Source organism: Apostichopus japonicus, chromosome 16, assembly GCF_037975245.1.
Source record: "Apostichopus japonicus isolate 1M-3 chromosome 16, ASM3797524v1, whole genome shotgun sequence".
NCBI classification, from domain to species: Eukaryota; Metazoa; Echinodermata; class Holothuroidea; order Aspidochirotida; family Stichopodidae; genus Apostichopus; species Apostichopus japonicus.
In genome coordinates, this window is record NC_092576.1 from 20,484,437 (window position 1) to 20,503,973 (window position 19,537).

Genomic DNA, 19,537 nt, shown 5'->3' on the forward strand with positions numbered 1-19,537 from the left:
ACAGGGGCTGACATGGATGATATTTGTGGACTAGTTGTGAATGGGGTAAGGGATTGTTTCCAAACATAACAGTCATGTGATCCAAGGTCAAGAAAGGTCAATTTGTGGTCAAAAACCAGTATTTTTGCAATAACTTGAGAATCAAATGTCCATCAAGGTTGGGCGTTACGCTATTGTAATCCAACACATATACCGATTTACTTCGACATACCATCGACTTAGACTGGTAGATGTCGATTTGAATTGACATATATCGATTTATTTTACATATCATCAATTTAAATTGGTATATGCCGATTTATATCGATGATATGTCATATTAAACTGGCATAAGTCATTTAAATCGATATCTACCAGTTTAAATCGATGATATGTCAATTTAAATCGGTAGAAGCCAATTTAAGCTGCTAGAAAATGGTATAAATCGAAGCGAATTGGTACATATATATGTCGATTTAAATCGGTATATGTCGATTCCCTATGAATTGAGACTGATTGCCCGCCGCCATACAGTCAGTCCCAATCGGGCGAGCGCATGAGCTCAGAGAGCAGGTTTTTGTTAGCCCGCCCCCAAAATTTGGTCAGTAGTATGAATTTCGCGAAACGGCTTGCGACCTACCCCTCCGGTGTAAATGTCTGAATAATGCTAAAGAAGGCGTCGCTAGCCACAATGATGCGGTAAGTTAAATCTCACAACATTTATTTTTCGTAATAAAACAGTAAAAAATGGCACCTTTTTTCATGGCTCCCAAAAGTGCCGTGAACTTGATTTCGATACATGAGAAAAATGCACATTTGGTACAATTGGCTAGATTAGATTATGTTCTTTTCATTGATACCAAATTCGCGATTGGAAATGCTCTAGCCTTGTCAACAATCAACGTATTAACTTACTGCAAAACACAGCTTTGAGAAATACAAATGTTAGGACTTTTTATTGGCTGTGCGTATACATGTTATTAAGCACATTGCTTTAGTTCGTTGAAAACGCGGATGTCAAACTATTGTGTACACACCTCATAGTCATTATATTACTATAGCCCTGAAATAGGAGCAGAAAATGCTCATCTTCTTTCAAAATATTATGCAATCTCCGAAGATGAATTGTAGCCTAGCCGGGGAAAAATTACCTCACACTAGCCATGGCAAAATGCTACCATTTTCGATGGTAAACTGTGGTATAATACCACAATTTGACAGGAATTTGGTCCTATGGATGAGGTTTACCACAGTTTTACCATAGTGCCATACCACAAGTTTACCATGGTTTTTATCACTTTCTATTTCATCTTTACCATGGTTTCATCTCAAATTGACCCTATTGGTACTATAGATGGCATTACCATAGTTTTACCCTAAACAACCACAATTTTACCCAATAGCTGTACCAAAGTTTGACCCAAATTGTGCCATAGTTTAACCTAACTGTACCATGGTTTTACCTAATTGTACCACAGTTTTACCTTAAATTTAACAGATTTGTACCCCAATTGTACCACAGTTCCCCTACTTGTCTTAATTATAATCAGTACACCTCAATTTACCTTAAATTTTACCCACTTGTGGGTTGTATCATTATTGGGCAAGTTGCAAAGTAAAACAAAGCAACTCATTTTGTATGTCATGATGTCGTATGTACATTATGGCATACTTTTTTATATGCAACAAAGCAACTCATTTTGTATGTCATGATGTGTTGTATGTACATTATGGCATACTATTTATATGCACCATATTTGGTCTATATATATATATGCTGCAGTCAAAATATGCATGACTACAGTATAAAGGTTAACCAGTTTTACAGTATATTGCAAGTACAGTCTTTGTTAAGTAAAATAAGAATGAACCTTTTACGTGTAAATAAAATGTAAATAATTCATAAAATCCGGCAGAAAGAGTTTCCAAGGGTGTTAACGCATAATAGAAAAGATGGACGAGGTTTCGTGTGGTATTTTTAATAATACAATTTATATATTTTACAAATAATATGGATGATAAAGGTGAATGGTACAAAAAAGTGAAAACAAAAGAGTACAGTTAACTTAAGGCGCCAGATAGAAAGAAATAACTTATCTATTAAGACTGGGTCTGAAGTAGATGAACTCAATGGTGTAGTAGAGCTGGGCCTTTGTGATGGTCCGAGATAAAGAGTGCTTCATCAAAATGCGTGGCACGGAATTACTAAATGATCAAATGTTCTTCCAAGGACAGTTGTACTTGTTATGCGGGATCTACTTCAATTCATTGGATGGATGTCAGATATGGTATGGAAAAGTCCAATTCGGAGTAGAAGCGATTAAATAACTAGATGAAATGAAAGTCACTAAAGACTTTAAGATTCTTCAGTCAAAACTTGAACAGATACACACAGAACGTAGTAGCGATAGGAATATGACAGTTAACGCAATGTTAGGGCAAAACTATAAAGAACCGTGTTATTGGAACGGGGTGAGAGGGGATGGTTTCCCCAACGACGGTGTATAAGACCTCTAATTGGTATCCGGACGCGGTACTAGCGTAGACGGTTACTAGGGCGATGACGTAGAGATGACGTCATAAAAATGTAGCATTGTGAATATGCAAGAGGTAAAACATGCCCATAACAGTACCATAAGTTATTCTATGGGGCTTCTGTGGTAAATTTACCATGTTTACCCTAATTAAACCATAGTTTCCGCTGCTGGGGATAAATGCAAACCAGTGGTGAGTGTCTGATTGTACAGCCACAGTAGAACTGAATACTACAAGTAGCGGTTGTTACGATATATGGCATTCCTTGCATGTATTGGCAGTGAGTATTTCATGATCTCCATGCGTCATTATGCCCCTATCCACACAGGAAGTCATTTCACTGCCATGAATAGTTCTTTTTATCATTCGATGTAAGCAATTGAATTCCATTAGTATTATCACGCTTAGTTATTGCATTTCGCGCAATTCGTACGAACTAAGAACAGGACAGTCACCACTTTACTCGTAACCTGTATTCGTAACATGTATTCGTGTTCGTATTTATTTGCCATGAACTGACTTCGCTACAGGATGACTATCAACTACTGCACCATTGGTTCTCTTGTCAAACTAATGATTATTCACATTTTATCCACTTCTCCTAAGTTTCAACCTCTATATTTAGCTTTCCAAAATGTTCAAACACACGTTCAAACGATTTAACGAAAAAGGAAATAAACATGCTAATCAAGTTACCTTTGAATTAATTTGTTTGTATCATTTGTCTATACATATTAAAACGATTAAAACGATGGAAGAAAGGAAGAAAATGGATACTAAGCAATTACTTGCATCTATAGACCAAGAATAATGGGCAGAGTGGTTATGAATTTTCGTAACCACATTTCTAGTTAATCACTTTACAGAGGGTTTGTTTTGTCTGGTTTATGGGCAAAACTAGTGAATGTTGATGTACCTGTAAATATCCCGAAAGCGAAACAGTAAAATAATAAAATAGAAATATTTGGAAATTGTATTAATATTTTTTATAACATGAGCTTTACTACGCAGCATTGTAGACAACAAATTGACGATGCTGGAGATAAAAGGTTATAAGGAAGTATCAAGATTAAATCTCGTGTAAAGATACATTTATGGAGAAAATTTGTTTCATGGCATAGCCTCACTTTTAAATTTCCTTCAGGTGAAAAATGATAAAATATAATGAACTGACCTCTTTAAAAACATGCAGTCTTTACATTAAATCAACGCCAGAATATTCAAATAAATAGGTATAAAATAATGTTTACATGTTTAGTGACAATGATGCAGATATAATACATTTAATAGACAACATAAAAAAAACATAATTCTATACATTTATCATTTTAGGTCCGTAAAGACGCATTTTCAAAGATTGTGTAATACACATATTGGCAGTGGCATTGAGGCAACGCCCGGTGGGCCGGTGGCCCGGTGTGCCGGTGGCCCGGTGGGTTGGGAAGCCTGGTAAAAATTACAGCCCATTTTCTTCACAGTAGTTAATAAAGTACAGACGGGGTGTGTAGAAATATATTTTTTACTGTAGGAAGCAGCTCATGAAATCACCATGTTAGTAAGTCTGTTAGTTCGTAACAAAAGAACGTGCTAATGGCAACCCTTCCGTATACTAATGGATTTTATTTTGGGATTTTTTTCAAGCATGTTGTCACAAACTGCTTGAAAAACTAAAGAAAACCTAGTCTAAAACATACATTTTTCTATTTTTTTGTTAAGGTTTTTAACTTTCCTCAGTTTAATCAAGTGTTGCTTCTGGAAAAGTATGTTTGGGTAATTTTAAAGGATTATTGTAAGCTACAAATTTGAAAACTATAGCACAATTTTAAATCTGGGCATTCCTTAACTTCAAAAATTTCTCAGTGGGGAGGGGGACACACCCTCCCCTTAGACTCCTGCCCCAGGATGGCGATCACTATGTAAGTAGCATATCAATGAATAATCGGCCGGTCTAGGTGGAAAGTGCCCGGGCCGGTTTTAAAACCCAGTCCGCCCCTTGATATGGGCCAAACAGTGTACGCACTAACCGGGTCTAAGCCTGCAACAACACTTCCAATCACCTATTTTGATAAGTTGGACCAATTTGGGTGCATTTATGATTCTTGCAGGTTTTATTGGCATCCCTGATCACAGTCCACTTGATCTAGATTGCCTTACCTGCAGCAACATTGAAGGGTCTGCGGGACGGGCTTTTAGGTATCTGGCTCTGAAAGTGATGAAAACTATTTTTGTTTAGGTCAGCTGATTCCGCCCAAACTGACCCACAGGACATACCCCATAATAGTATAACTGAGTTGTTTGGAACATGTTAGACTGATATTACATGTCACTTCAGTGCAACTCTTAAATTGCTTAGAAGAGAATTAAAGGTGTGTTTGCCAAAAGCTGGCTCATCGAGATTTGTAAACCACAGCCTCGTTGTAACAGTATGTACGATAGTCTAAAAGAAAGCTTACAGAAATGCTATCTAGATACACTGTTCACCTCATTAGAATATCCAGTCCAGTTAAAGGTTGTGTATAGGTTGTTACAATTTTTTAAAGACAGTTATAGGGGAAGAGAGGTGGATGGGGGGTGGCATATTTCATGATAAAACATTCATGTTTTTACTTGGCAAACAAAATGACTGATTACCTTATTCTCTATTGATGGCTAGCACAGGTTCCTATAGTTACTACAGTAGATCTTCCATGGAAGCATCAGGATATCTCTTTCTGATGTCGGAGTTGTTTGGGATGTGTTGTTACCTCGTCTAACCAGTGGGGTCCATTGATACCTCACCCATTCAAGGTATGTAGCTGTGAATGCATGACAGTAAGCTAAAAGAAATCCTTGATGCACATGTGCAGGAGCAGAAAATGGATCACCGTAGTGGATTATTTACTAAATCATCCTATATCATCCTAAATCATCCAAAACATCCTCTGTACAAGGTATTAACACTCAGCAGCCACTCAACTTAGGACATAGACCTCATACAACGTCGCGCTACAACTTATTTAGACTTAGTCTAGGCAACCGTGGTAACATAGCAACTATGGCTTTGAGGCCTAGACCTAGGCCTATAGCTAAAGTTATAAGTATAGTGCATGCATGGAACTGAGATTCTGCTCGTAGTTGAACACCAGTTCTTTCCATTTTCAACCAAAAAATAACATAAAATACGATTACCATGTACTTTAGGTACACACATATGTCAAATATCACTGAACTTAGTCGTTCAAGACTAGTCACACACACTGCAATCATTTGGTTTGATACTGCAGGATTCTGAATTTCGTGCAACTGGCACCTACCGTACTTAGCAGGTTGAAGACAAGAACCAAAGTACAAGCTTTGGTAGATCAAGGCTTAATGACCCAGTTTATTGGGGAGGAAAACTGATCAGACATACACAGAAGGCTGTTCTAGTCTCATGAATAGAAGCACTCATGCACTTGTGGTACTTGTAGACTGAAATGCTAATTTATGCGTAAAAATCACCCAAGCGTGAAATATTCAGATGTTTTCTTGAAAACTCACTTTTACACACAATAGCGACTACTTTGTTTTAATTGTTAAAATTGTTAAAACCTCTAGCAGTTAAAATGAAATTTTATCATTTTTACATAGGAGCATCTTCAGGCAATACGGTCGAAGAATCCTCGATATTTTGCCATACGGCAAAGAAAGAACGTTTGATCAGAATTTATGCGTTTTATGGTTAAATTTTTTTGCCGGTATTGAAAACGTATTGTCACTTGATACTTTATAACAGTAACAACACTATACATGGTACTTCGAGGGAAACAAAAAATACCAGTAGATAAAGCGACAATTAAAGAGGTTCATTAGAGTAATAAGTTGAAAGATGAATCAGTCTTATATACGAAATATAAACATCTGAATATTATTTTTTCACTCCATGTGGCTCCTTTAATTAAAGACACATCCATAAGCAGGAAGTGGGATTTATGATATAATAAAATCCAACTCAAGTAAGAGCTTACCCATAAACAGTGGGTTATAATTTTAAAAGATTCGATGAATTTCATTATGGTCTTCACTATTCAATCTTACTTATGTGTGGTCTTACGGTTTCTTTATTCGACAATCTCTTAGCAACGAAAGGTTGGTATATATTGTATCTTTTTAGCTTTCTAATAAGTTTAACCAAAGGTAAGCGCTGTTGAGAGATAAAGCTATCTTATAATGATTTGGTTATTTCATTAAGTTTCTGGCAGCCTTATGTTTCACATTTCTACGTGTCCACGATATCTATCTACTAGCATCCTCAAAACCTAATAAAGTAAAACTAGGTTATGGAGTACTTTACTGCCACTTAATGTATAATATATTTAATTGCTAGCTTGCCGCACGTGGATATTATGCGTCTTGGAGTATATTATATATTGCAATATGGATAACTTGAGCAGAGTCCTTGGCGGAAAGCACAGTATTGTTCATTGATTACAGTCTTACTTTCCTTGGCAGTAGAAGTATATAGTGAGTTGCATAATATTTACTGTAAATCTTCAACTTTTACGATCAAGGCCCTCATTGTTTATACTGGCAAATATCAATATTCTTTCTTTTGCTCATACATTTGGTGTAAAAGCTGCATACAACCTAAGTAGTGTCTTCTTTAATGCCGTTAACATTTCAAACAAATTTCAGTTCCTGAAAAAAAAGGAGAGTTACTGATTTCCGTTCACTTGGGACGAGACTCAACATTTGGTCATCCTGGATCGACTTGAACAAGCTTTTCTCTATTATCCTCAAACTATTCTCATGGAAATGTTAAGTCTTTCATCTAACCCACCTCAATATCTGTAATAATTTGAAGGAATTCAGCCACTGAGAATTTTTTTTTAAGTTTGATAGCTTTAGCATTTTATTTTTTGGCAGAATTCAGGCCCAAGACGTTTTTAAACTATTTATGTAAATGATTGAACAGGAAGATAAGTAAGACCCAACGACGTTTGTTTTTTCCAAACTTCAACAATAAATTTGGTCGTCGTTACTGTTTTTTTTTTTTATTGTTTTTTTTAGCTCTTTTGGATTTAAGGACTTTTGACATAAAATGTTTTGGCTAATGATAGTTGCCGCTACTGTTGCAGTGTGCCTCTCATTTGGACAACCACCGAATATAATATTAATATTGGCAGATGATGTCGGGTATGGAGACCTTGCCTCTTACGGTCATCCGACCCAGGAGTTTGGTCCTATAGATGAAATTGCTCAACGGGGAATCAGATTCACACAAGCGTATTCGGCTGATTCTGTTTGTTCGCCGAGTCGGGCTTCCCTGCTTACAGGTAAGGAATAAAGAGCAAACGGTAAAAACATATTAGAGATGTTAACTGTTGCATCGATGAAGTTCGACGTGGGGGGTGGTGGAATGTTTTCCGACAAAACGTCTCGAATTTAAAACAATCAAGTAATTCATGCTTACTCTCAACATACTTCCAAATTACGAGATGAAACATCGAAATTAAATAGTGCAATTTCACGTTTACTTGATTGACATTGACATTTTAACATAAAATGTCAGAAACTTATGATAAAAAAATAATCTCTTTTAGATCTTTGCAATTATGGGTTTAAAAATTAAAATTTTGAGAAAACATTTTCAGCTAAATTTTGGAAATGTTGAGATCAAAAGTCGGTATCCTAGGATAAAATGGTAGGATTTATGAAACGCCACATTTTTTAAATATAATATCGACATTTTGAAAGAAAGCATCAAAACAGTAAAGTGAATTTTGAAATTAAAAACATTCTGACATAAAACGTCACAATATAATGATACACCTAACACTTTCGAGATGGAGTGTTAACATTTTGTGATACAAAGTCATCTTATTGAGATTAATCGTCCAAATTTTTGCTATGAAATGTCGCAAGTTTGGCGATTAAATGTAACATTTTTATATGAATCTTCAAAATGATGTCTCAATATTGAATGATGGTGTGTGACTGCTCCTATTTTTGGTATATAACTTTCTACTATCAGGCAGATTCCCAGTCCGAACAGGTGCTTGGGGTGAACAGAATAGAATATGGATGCCAACTTCAAAACATGGACTCCCTCACTATGAAGTTACAATCGCTGAAGCTCTGAAAGAAAAGGGATATACCACCGGCATTGTTGGAAAGTGGCACCTTGGTAAATATGAATAGTTGTTTTTTTGTTTAATCGTTATTATATCCGGGGAAGTTATTCAATCTTTAACACGGTTACAATTAATAATCATTGTAGTATATTGAATGAAATTTGATGACATGAAACCTTCGCACAGTGTTGTTACTACTTCTATTGTTGTAGCTTGTTGGTGCTACATCTGTTGTTGTTGTTTCTACTGATGGTGCTACTTCTGATGTGGTTGCTAATCCCGAGGTTGCTACTGTTGTTGTTCTTACTGTTGTTGAGTTTGCTGTTGTTGCTGCTACTGCTACTGTTGTTGCTACTGTTGTTGTTGCTACTGTTGTTGTTGCTACTTCTTGTTGTTGATACTGTTGTTGCTGCTACTCCTGTGGTTGCTGTTGTTGTTCTTTGTATTGCTGTTGTTGCTGCTACTGCTATTGTTGTTGCTACTGTTGTTGTTGCTACGTCTTGTTGTTGATACTGTTGTTGCTGCTACTCCTGTGGTTGCTGTTGTTGTTCTTTGTATTGCTGTTGTTGCTGCTACTGCTATTGTTGTTGCTACTGTTGTTGTTGCTACGTCTTGTTGTTGATACTGTTGTTGCTGCTACTCCTGTGGTTGCTGTTGTTGTTGTTTGTATTGTTGTTGATTTTGCTGTTGTTGCTGCTACTGCTACTGTTGTTGCTACTGTTGTTGTTGCTACTGTTGTTGTTGCTACTTCTTGTTGTTGATACTGTTGTTGCTGCTACTCCTGTGGTTGCTGTTGTTGTTCTTTGTATTGCTGTTGTTGCTGCTACTGCTATTGTTGTTGCTACTGTTGTTGTTGCTACGTCTTGTTGTTGATACTGTTGTTGCTGCTACTCCTGTGGTTGCTGTTGTTGTTCTTTGTATTGCTGTTGTTGCTGCTACTGCTATTGTTGTTGCTACTGTTGTTGTTGCTACGTCTTGTTGTTGATACTGTTGTTGCTGCTACTCCTGTGGTTGCTGTTGTTGTTGTTTGTATTGTTGTTGATTTTGCTGTTGTTGCTGCTACTGCTAGTGTTGTTGCTACTGTTGTTGTTGCTACTGTTGTTGTTGCTACTTCTTGTTGTTGATACTGTTGTTGCTGCTACTCCTGTGGTTGCTGTTGTTGTTCTTTGTATTGCTGTTGTTGCTGCTACTGCTATTGTTGTTGCTACTGTTGTTGTTGCTACGTCTTGTTGTTGATACTGTTGTTGCTGCTACTCCTGTGGTTGCTGTTGTTGTTCTTTGTATTGCTGTTGTTGCTGCTACTGCTATTGTTGTTGCTACTGTTGTTGTTGCTACGTCTTGTTGTTGATACTGTTGATGTTGCTACTCCTGTGGTTGCTGTTATTGTTGTTTGTACTGTTGTTGCTTTTGCTGTTGTTGCTGCTACTTCTGCTGTTGCTACTACTTCTGTTGTTGTTGCTACTCTGTGGATGCTACAATTGTTGTTATTGTTTCTACTTTTGTTGCTTCTGCTATTGTTGTTTTCACTTCTGTTGTTGTTGCTACCTCTGCTGTTGCTACATCTGTTGTTGTTTCTACGAGTTTTGTGTTACGAGGAAAGTTTCAGAGTTTAGTTCACCGAAAGTGATGGAAATATCCTTACAATTGTCACTTAGGAACTTGCAGTCTATTGGTAGGCCTACGTGAGGTACTTTTGTTATGATAAACTACATTACTTTAATATTCTAATACTAAATATGTATTACATATTCTTATTCTGATACAGTGTTCCCTTTCAGTGCTATAAGTATGAAACTATGCAGACTGTTACCATAATAATCCTTACTAAAATGAAACAATCAATCTATCCGTAACCTGCGTCATTTCCTTCTTTGCAGGAACCAATCGTTTCTCTCATGACGACTTTTCATACTTTCCTAGCTCTCAGGGTTTCGATTTTGTTGGTCACGTACTGCCGTTTGGAGGATCCTATGCATGTGAAGGGTCTGGGGTATTGTATTAGAACACGTTAAGGGTCTGGGGTATTGTATTCGGGTCCGGGGTACTGTATTAGAGCAAGTGAAGGGTGTGGGGTAATATATAAGAACATTGAAGGATTTGGGGTATTGTATTAGGGTCTCTGGTACTTTATTGAGCAAGTGAAGGGTGTGGGGTAATATATTAGAACATTGAAGGGTCTGGGGTACTATATTAGGGTCTTGGGGAATGTATTAGAGCATGTGAAGGGTCTGGGGTACTGTATTACGGTCTGGGGTACTGTATTACAGCAAGTGGAGGGTGTGGGGTAATATATTAGAACATCGAAGGGTCTTGGTAATGTATTTTGAACAGTTTGTTTCTATTTTTTCTCTAACCAAGCAGTATCAGCACAGGAAAGATTTGCAAGCTCAATTTACAAAATGCATTTTTTTCTTTAATCTTGAAGCAAACGATCATGACCCGCTTAGCTTTCAGCAATAATTTTTTATGATATCGACTGCTTATTAATACATTTTTATTCCCGCACAAGTTATGGCCGTGTTTTTTTTTTCTTCACACAGAGATATGGTGATATAGACGCAATCTTTTGCGCCCTTTGTTACGGAAACGAAATTGTTCAACAACCTTATTACTACCAAAATCTTAGTGTTACCCTCTTGAATGACACCATTACATTCATCCGAAACAACAAAGACAGGTCATTCTTCTTCTTCTATTCTGCAACACATAACCACGTACCAATGTACGCCTCCAAATCATTTGAAGGCTCTTCTATGAGAGGTAAGGCTTTATTCATTTCATCCTAAGATGGCAATACTCTACGCTACATCCACAAGTTTTTTTAAGAGGGGAATTCATAAGAGATTAGGAAATTACAGCTTATTCAAAATTCTGCTGCCCGCTTTGTAACTGAGACAAAGAAATTCGAGCACATAACCCCCATACTAAAAGATCTCCATTGGCTCCCCGTCCAGCAGCGCACCAAGTTTAAAATTCTCCACGGCGTGGCTCCGGTCAATACGTATACCTGGAGGAGCTTCTGAGTCGACGTGTTCCTAGTCGAAGTTTGCGAAGTAATTCAAATGGGAAACTCTGTCTTAATCAACCACTTTCATGCAATCGTTTTTATGGTGAGCGAGCTTTTTCGATCTGTGCACCACGCTTATGGAGCACTCTACCACTCTTACTTGTTTTAACGGACGATTTTAATGGTTTAAATCTAAACTTAAGACTCATCTTTTTGAAGAATATTTTTAATCAGGATTGTTTTATAGAATATTATTATCATATTTAAAGCATTCTTAACCTTTTGTCATAGAGTTTATTTTGCGAACTTTTTACTGAAAATTTCATGATTTTATTGTTTGTAATCTACTAGTTTTATGTTGTGAGACGCGTTGAGATGTTTTTACATGTAATGCGCCTTTTAATTCCATAGCAACCGCATTGGTTGGACAAAATCGCCGTATACGGGTCGGGTCGTATGCATATAATGTTTTGCCTATGTGCGATTAAGTGTACACCACATGTACACTTTGCACGTACGTAGATAGTGCAGTGCGGTATTTACCACAGCAGAGTACCGTCGCCCTTGTCAGCATAACCATCAATAACTGAACATTTTTGCAGAATATTGCTTTCGATTTTACAAGAGTTGAACCATATGGTAGATTAGTTTGACTTTAATGCATTCTAACACATATATTAAAGCATTTCAATACTTATTTAATTATACAAACTGGAAACGAAAAACCAAGAACAGGGTCACATGATCTTTTTTGCATATCAATTAGCTATTAGATAGCGATATGTCACCTAATTTTCGTAACAAAAAAACAGGCGAGTTCGATAAAACTACTGAACGAAAATGTTGTGAAGCCGAGACAAAAAAACGTTTGCCCCAAGTCGATCGCATTCGTTTTGACCATTAAATGGTGTTGTGAGTAGGAGAATAACATAAGATTTCGTTGGTATGAGGTATTCTCCATTGACAAATGACATTATCTTGTAATACAACCCCTCAGTCCGATGAGAAAACTTAATAAACGTTTATGTATTTAGCGTTGCTGGATAGGTAACTCTGGCCGGCGCCCCAAAGTAAAATATAAATTCTGGAGAGAGTCGATCAGAAATCACACATTGAACCACGTACTCACTAGTACGGAATAGCAAATGCGACGTTCTCGTACTGAAATACAAATCCAAAAAGCAGACCAGTAATGGTGTATTCTAAGGCATTTTAGACAGTTTCCTTCTTTATTTATTTATTTGTTTTTTGGTGTGGGGCTTGAAAAAGTGAAGGTTATGTATACCCATACCCTGAATTCGTTGCTGACGCCGTGATCTTTAACGCCTGACGGGCGCCTAAATAAGCGTGACATCAGGCATATTTAACATACGCGTAAAAGAGCGTATGTAAAGTATGGGTCGGCTACCTAGTTATATATCTGAGTACATACAAAAACGTGCATTAATTTATCCAGCACAAAATTGCCTTATTTCTACATGATACCGTAGTAATGCAACTGGGGCCCATGGGGCACGTGCCCCCCCCCCCTCCCACTTTTCCTCAGGTTAAAAATGTGCCCTTTTTCTACATAAAAATTGAGGTGTCTCAAGTTAGCAAGAGGCCAGGGAACCAGAATGAACACTCGTGAAGGGCCGTTTCCGGCCATCTGAGGGGTTGTAAAACCAATAATTTTCTTTGCAAATCCTGGCTACGCCCCTGACTTTTAATGAATTTCTGTGGGTCAAACTCAAAGCTATTTCAAATGGAAAAAATTGTTAAGATAATTCGGAAGATTCCTACATTAGCAACTAGCATGATTTCACCTCATTTTGTCTCAAAAGAAGACTTGTTCCTTGTTTCCCAATTTGCACATAGCTATTGCAGTGCTAGTATGCATATTTTCCTTGAAAAGGGGGGGTGGCGTTGATGGAGTGATGTGTATACGCAAATAAGATAATACAATAAGAGTTATAAAGGGTACTAAATATAAGGTTGCATCAGTCCAATCGAATTTCTGCAAAGTGCCCTTTGATGTCAGTGCCCCCCCCCCCCCAGATTAAAGTGCTTCCGCCGCCCTTGGTACATTAGCATAATATACACATCCCTCCTATACACTCGTTAAGTCTATACATAGTAGTAGTAGTCTACGGGTGTAAGTGTAGACATACTGTGGAGTAAGAGTATGGTATGCAGAAGGGATCGGAGTATTATTCGACTCCTTGTTGCAATTGTCAGTTTTGTAAGTACTAATTACGTATATTTGTACAAAGCAAGTAAGTGTACTAAATGACCAACATGCGTACTATTTAAAACCATTGTAAGGGCACTTACTAAGAAGCACTTTAGTACTACTCGAGAACCAAGTACTTTCCCAGCACTACATGACTGTAATATAGTATCTTTTGTTCTAACGGACTCGCACTCGGACTCGGATCTGATTCGGATCCAAAGGACTTGCTCTTGGGATCCCGTGGTGCGGATCTCGCTGTTAAGTTTAAGGTTATCTGTTCTCTGGTTTCAGGTCCTTATGGCGATGGTATGAATGAGCTGGCCTGGGTAGTATCTAGCATCGTTCAGGAAGTTCGCAATCAAGATATCGAAGACAATACACTCATTGTCTTCACGTCCGACAACGGACCTCAGCTGGAATACTGCGAGGAAGGAGGTGATCCAGGAATCTTTCGAGGTTTGTTCTTATTCATTGCAACTTACAAAGCTGTTTGTATTTGATACAGCTTTGAAGGTACTTTACATCTTTAAATCACATCCAAATTTTATATTTAAGAACCTGATGAAATATCACAAAACTGTAGCACCTCCGTAAGATCGAGCTAGACTAATCTTCCACATGAGGTGTACTTGCAATGTGACGTCATGATAGCGTTTTAGTATATGGAACACTTCAATGGGTTTTTTGGGTCTGCAGAATAGATACTACCGGCCATCATGTACTGAGTGTTAGAAAACAACACTTTGTGAGGTTTTTGTTGAAGACTTTAGCAAGCACAGCACTATAATTACACTAATGATTACATTATCTTCAACATAGTAGATACATGTGCAACACGGATAAACAGCTGATTTTGGGCAATTGGCTCGGTAACTCGCCATCAAAATACCTAAATTTGTTGGTTTCAATTTCTACATTGTTGGCTATACAACATTTTTCAAATGGTTGAGATTCTGCAGCGTACTGCAGCATACTGCAGCGTACTGCAGCGTACTGCAGCGTATTGCAGCGTAATGTTTGTTATTGGTATCGGCTGATCTGTGTTTCGGTTTGTTGACGATAACCTTCGGCCATAATAACATTATGGTTCATGTGTTCATGTAATAAGATTTCTTTCAGCAGCAGTCAGCCAAACGCGGCTTTCAAAAGACACAATTGCAAGGTATTGACATTGAACCGTTGTAGCAATTGAGCAGAAAGGCATGTTTGAATGTAGAGATAAATTGTGCACACCAAATACAAAACGTAAAAAGCGCATTTCAGTATAATAGAAATGAGTATCACTGAGAAGAAAACTGATAACTGCTGGTGGAGACTGAAATGAGATTCTCCCAAAGATACTGCATCTGACCTCCGTTGACATATTTAGCGATATTAGTTTATTGGGGACAAGGTCTACTCGTATAACTTAAAGGAGGGTAAACCTAGTCAACCCAGTATTGAATATATTTGGAAATTATTGGAAAATAACTAATGCAGTTATATTTTTTGTTATTAATTTTGATGGGAAATGGAATTCAGTTATGAAACGTTACCATTTAGTTTATGTCATAATTATAACATTGTGAAAAGTAGTTCCAATCAGTCATTTGTTACACAATTCAAACTCCATAGTAGATACAACAAGAAATATATTTGCGTGAATTTAGTAAATTCATAAGACGGATCAGTAACTTTAAAGAAAACACTTCCCAACTAAGTTTGTAATTGAACTCAATTACAATTAAAGTGAATGTTGTTTCTCCTAGGAGGAAAGACCAACTCTTTCGAGGGAGGTTACCGTGTTCCACTGATATCATACTGGCCAGGTGTAATAGAACCAGGTGTGTCTCATGAAATATTCAGCGCCCTGGACTTACTTCCGACATTCATTGACCTGGCTGGAGGACATCTAGCCGATGATAGAGAATATGACGGAATGAATAATGTCAACGCTCTCCTTGGGAAGGGACCATCATCACGTGACTTTGTCATGTTTTATAATCGGGATGTTCTATTCGCAGTACGATTTGGTGATTACAAGGTTCATTTCTTTACCCAGGATGACCGACCTTCTCAATATTTTGGACGTCTTTGCCAACCTTTTGTCTATCCAATGACTATATTTTTCTATTGCGACGAAAAAGATGTCTCTCTGGAGTGCGTACATTACCACGACCCTCCTCTGATATTCAACTTACAGGCTGATCCGACGGAATCATATATGTTGGATGCCAGCCTGTACACGGAACTTCTAGATAGAATACAGAACCTGGTAAAGAATCATGAACGGACCATTGTCAGAGCTCCACCTCTCATGGATGAGAACAGTGATGACACAACGCCATGCTGTAATATAATGGAAGAATGCATTTGTAATTGGCCATAGTGAATAGAAACAAAATATTCAACTGAAGCTAATATCATGGCTTAAGACATTCTTAGTAGGAATATAATCTCAGTGAGTGTAATGTTGGTAGATAGTCTATAATACTTGAATCAATACACCAATTGGACTTCACAGGCATGTGTATTTCCTAGGACTGGGCGCCCCCAGTGAAGTAAACGTCTTCTACAAATGGTTTTTGTCGCTCTTTTGCACTGCTTCAAATCTATAGAACGTGCATCTTTTGCTTCCCATTCCCTCTTTCATATTTGAGCATTTCTCACCTCTTCCCCCTCCCCTCACCCCCTCCCCAATATGGTTTCTGCATGTTTTCTATCCTGAAGGAGCTGTGCTTGATATATAAAAGTTTCAAATAATCAAAAGTGGGCACCCCGAAATAAAGGAAATCATACTCTAATCAAACCTTGCAATGAAAATAGTAAAATAACATCGATTAATTACAGTTGTGGCAGCTTTGATATTACAATGACATATATATACATAAACTATTGATTACTAAATATTACCGTTTATTTAGAGAATATTATTTTTCGTACTACTGAAGCTCGATATACATTGAAACTTAGCAAACTAATCCCTAGTAATAGTTGATGAAGTCAGGACACAGGTCCGGGGTGTAGTTTGGAAATAATTGGCTGAGTGATGGTAACATCAACATAGAAAATAGGAAAGAGAGGATAAATGTTAATAGGAATTGATTGATTTTCTTATCACAATTGGTTGAGGAGTACTTGGAGTTTTTGCTATTGTGCTTACCTCTATTTAAAGTTCTTATGGGGATGGTATAAATGAACTCAGCTTGGAGGTACAGAGCATCGTTGATGGAGTTCGCGCCCAAGGAATCGAACATAACACACTAATCGTATTCATGTCCGACAACGGTCCACAGCTGGAGTATTACATCGAAGGAGGCGATCCGGGAATCCTTCGAGGTACTTAGTTACTGACTGATATTGGGTCTGTGAAATAGTTTAGCCGTTTTGATGCGGGGATTCAGTAAAATACTGAATCTATGTCTCCTTTCTCGGGGGGAGGGGGGGGGGGGGGTTCGTTCGTTGTCAATAACAGTGAAGTGAGTAATTTATCAATGTTCAACAAAGGTTGCGTGGTAGCATTTCATTAAGGTTGATAGTTTACGAAAGTGGAACAGTGTGGACAATTCGCTGCTGCTTAGGTGATACATCACATGGGACAATTCCTCTGACCTTTGACCTCTGAAAAGTACAGATCATATCACGATGAGTGATCGTGATTAATATCAAATTTGGTTATTGAGGTCAAACAGTTTATTGTTTACTTCAAAGGCAAACACCATATAATTAATAGCTTCATTTAATTACACACCGAATTTGTCACTTTCCAAAATCGCAGACATATAAGTTTCCAATTAGCAGTACTTTCCCAAAGTAAACTTGCAATGCAACTTTATCATCATCATATATAGATTTTGAACCAGAAGGGATGAAAGTGAACCGAAGTGTTGTTGCAACATGAGGTCAGCTATCGCTGTGTGATCTTCCTCATTTCATTAACTAGTTTCTAAAATGTCATAAACTACCTCCAATCATTCGAGTTTTCCACAACCATGCAGTAACATAGTCCGTATTGTTAAACATCCAAGCATAAAACCGATGATGAAAACTTCAAAAACACATTATTGTATAGTGGTTTATACATAACATGAAGAAAGAGATGGATTTACCCTTGTATAGTGAAGTGATGCCCCCCCCCCCCACTCTGAGTCGGACTCAGAGTGCACTGATCTACGTGTGAAACTAAACGTTATATCTGTATGTGAATCTCGGTGATTTGAAATCAAGAAGTCGAGATGGTAAATGACGGATACAATGAGAGTACACTACCCAACCCACCATTAGCCCTTCCCATATCAACCCATCTACTTTACGATGAGAGTACACTACCCAACCCACCATTAGCCCTTCCCGTATCGACCCATGTACTCTACGATGAGAGTACACTACCCAACCCACCATTATCCCTTCCCATATCGACCCATCTACTTTACGATGATAGTACACTACCCAACCCACCATTATCCCTTCCCGTATCAACCCATGTACTCTACGATGAGAGTACACTACCCACACGTAATTATTTCTTCACTTCAATTAAACACTTTGTGAAGTACATTATATTTCTCAGAGTAGTTATGCTTTACTTCACTTAAAAACTGGAATAAATAACAAATAAAACCAATGATTAAAAACACGGCTGTTGTCGTTGTATTGTTACTTTTTTAATGTTAATGAGATTGAAGACATATCATCCAGTCTTACACGTTATCCTTTACCACATTTTGATTCTGTAATATCCTTTAAAGCAGAAAACATTGTCTTCCTCTGTCACTGAACGAGAGCAAACTTTGTGGGAAGTTGCGCAGACATTAGAAATTTATAAGGCAAGGCATAATCAACGATCTAGAACGATCGTATAGTAACATCGCCTACAGCATTTGACATTTACCATAGTGATTAATTAAACAGGAGTCATTACTTAACTTGCGATATCAATCTTAAAACGACACAAAGAAGAAGGAAGACGAAACAAGATGATGAAGCAGATGTATCCCAACATCTACCTTAACTTTATCCCGACCCGGAAAGTGAATCCCGACACCAAACTTCAAATTTTGAGAATTTCTCTCGCTCCTCACTCAATTCGTACAGTAGCCTGGAATCCCTCTGTAGTAGCTATTGATTCTTTGTGATAGGCTAGCCATACATAACTAGCTGTGATAGATATTGGTCCCGTAGGGGCACTGATGGTGTTAACTGTGCTCCCTTGGTCGCTGGGATCTATACCAGTCCCTATACGCAGATACCCGTTTGAAGCGGCTAAGGTATAGGTCGGTATGGTGACGATGACCTGTGAAGTCTGAGACCTAAATAACCACGTCCTATCCACGAAACTCGTAAGATCCAGTCCAAACTTCGGAGATTCGATCATGAATTCAGTTCCAAATGGTGGAGCAACTGCAACAACAAAAACTAGATGATGTCAGTTTAATGGTCATCAAAATAAATTATGAGATATAATTTTATTTGACGCTATACTAATTTCCACGCGTTGGCTGGAATTAATTATACTTTAGTAGTATAGTAACTGTGTGGACCTGTTAATGACGTAACGAATGCCTTAACTAGTAATATCAGGTCTCTTACATCGTGTCTACACACTGGTTTATAACATGGCGTGGGAGTGATAATTGAACAATTTGTAACAGATCGAACCTTCGTTTTCTCCCCATAAACTGTGACAGGCTCCTATGCCAATATGTGCCTAATGTGTCCTATACTTTGCGAGAG

General features: G+C 37.7%; 2 protein-coding genes across 6 annotated transcripts in view; one reads left to right on the forward strand and one right to left on the reverse strand.

Moving 5' to 3' along the window:
- Positions 1 to 6,542: 6,542 nt before the first annotated feature.
- LOC139982885 (arylsulfatase-like) lies at positions 6,543 to 18,311 on the forward strand. Of its 4 annotated transcripts, none has more exons than XM_071996040.1 (7): positions 6,543 to 6,621; positions 7,543 to 7,808; positions 8,507 to 8,659; positions 10,484 to 10,596; positions 11,147 to 11,366; positions 14,117 to 14,281; positions 15,574 to 18,311. In XM_071996040.1, the coding sequence occupies exons 2-7, from the start codon at positions 7,574 to 7,576 to the stop codon at positions 16,191 to 16,193; spliced, it is 1,506 nt and encodes a 501-aa protein (XP_071852141.1). In that variant the 5' UTR covers positions 6,543 to 6,621; positions 7,543 to 7,573; the 3' UTR covers positions 16,194 to 18,311. The 4 variants fall into 4 exon arrangements, with proteins under 4 accessions (XP_071852141.1, XP_071852143.1, XP_071852142.1 ...); XM_071996042.1 differs by having other exon boundaries at positions 6,553 to 6,621; positions 7,659 to 7,808; XM_071996041.1 differs by lacking the exon at positions 6,543 to 6,621 and adding an exon at positions 6,690 to 6,996.
- Positions 18,312 to 18,446: 135 nt separating this feature from the next.
- Positions 18,447 to 19,537, reverse strand: part of LOC139982884 (sushi domain-containing protein 2-like) — a 40,468-nt gene continuing 39,377 nt past the window's right edge. For both annotated transcript variants that reach the window (XM_071996039.1, XM_071996038.1), the window contains exon 20: positions 18,447 to 19,204. In XM_071996039.1, coding sequence (XP_071852140.1) covers positions 18,882 to 19,204 — 323 coding nt within the window. In that variant the 3' untranslated portion in view covers positions 18,447 to 18,881. The remainder of the gene's footprint in view (positions 19,205 to 19,537) is intronic.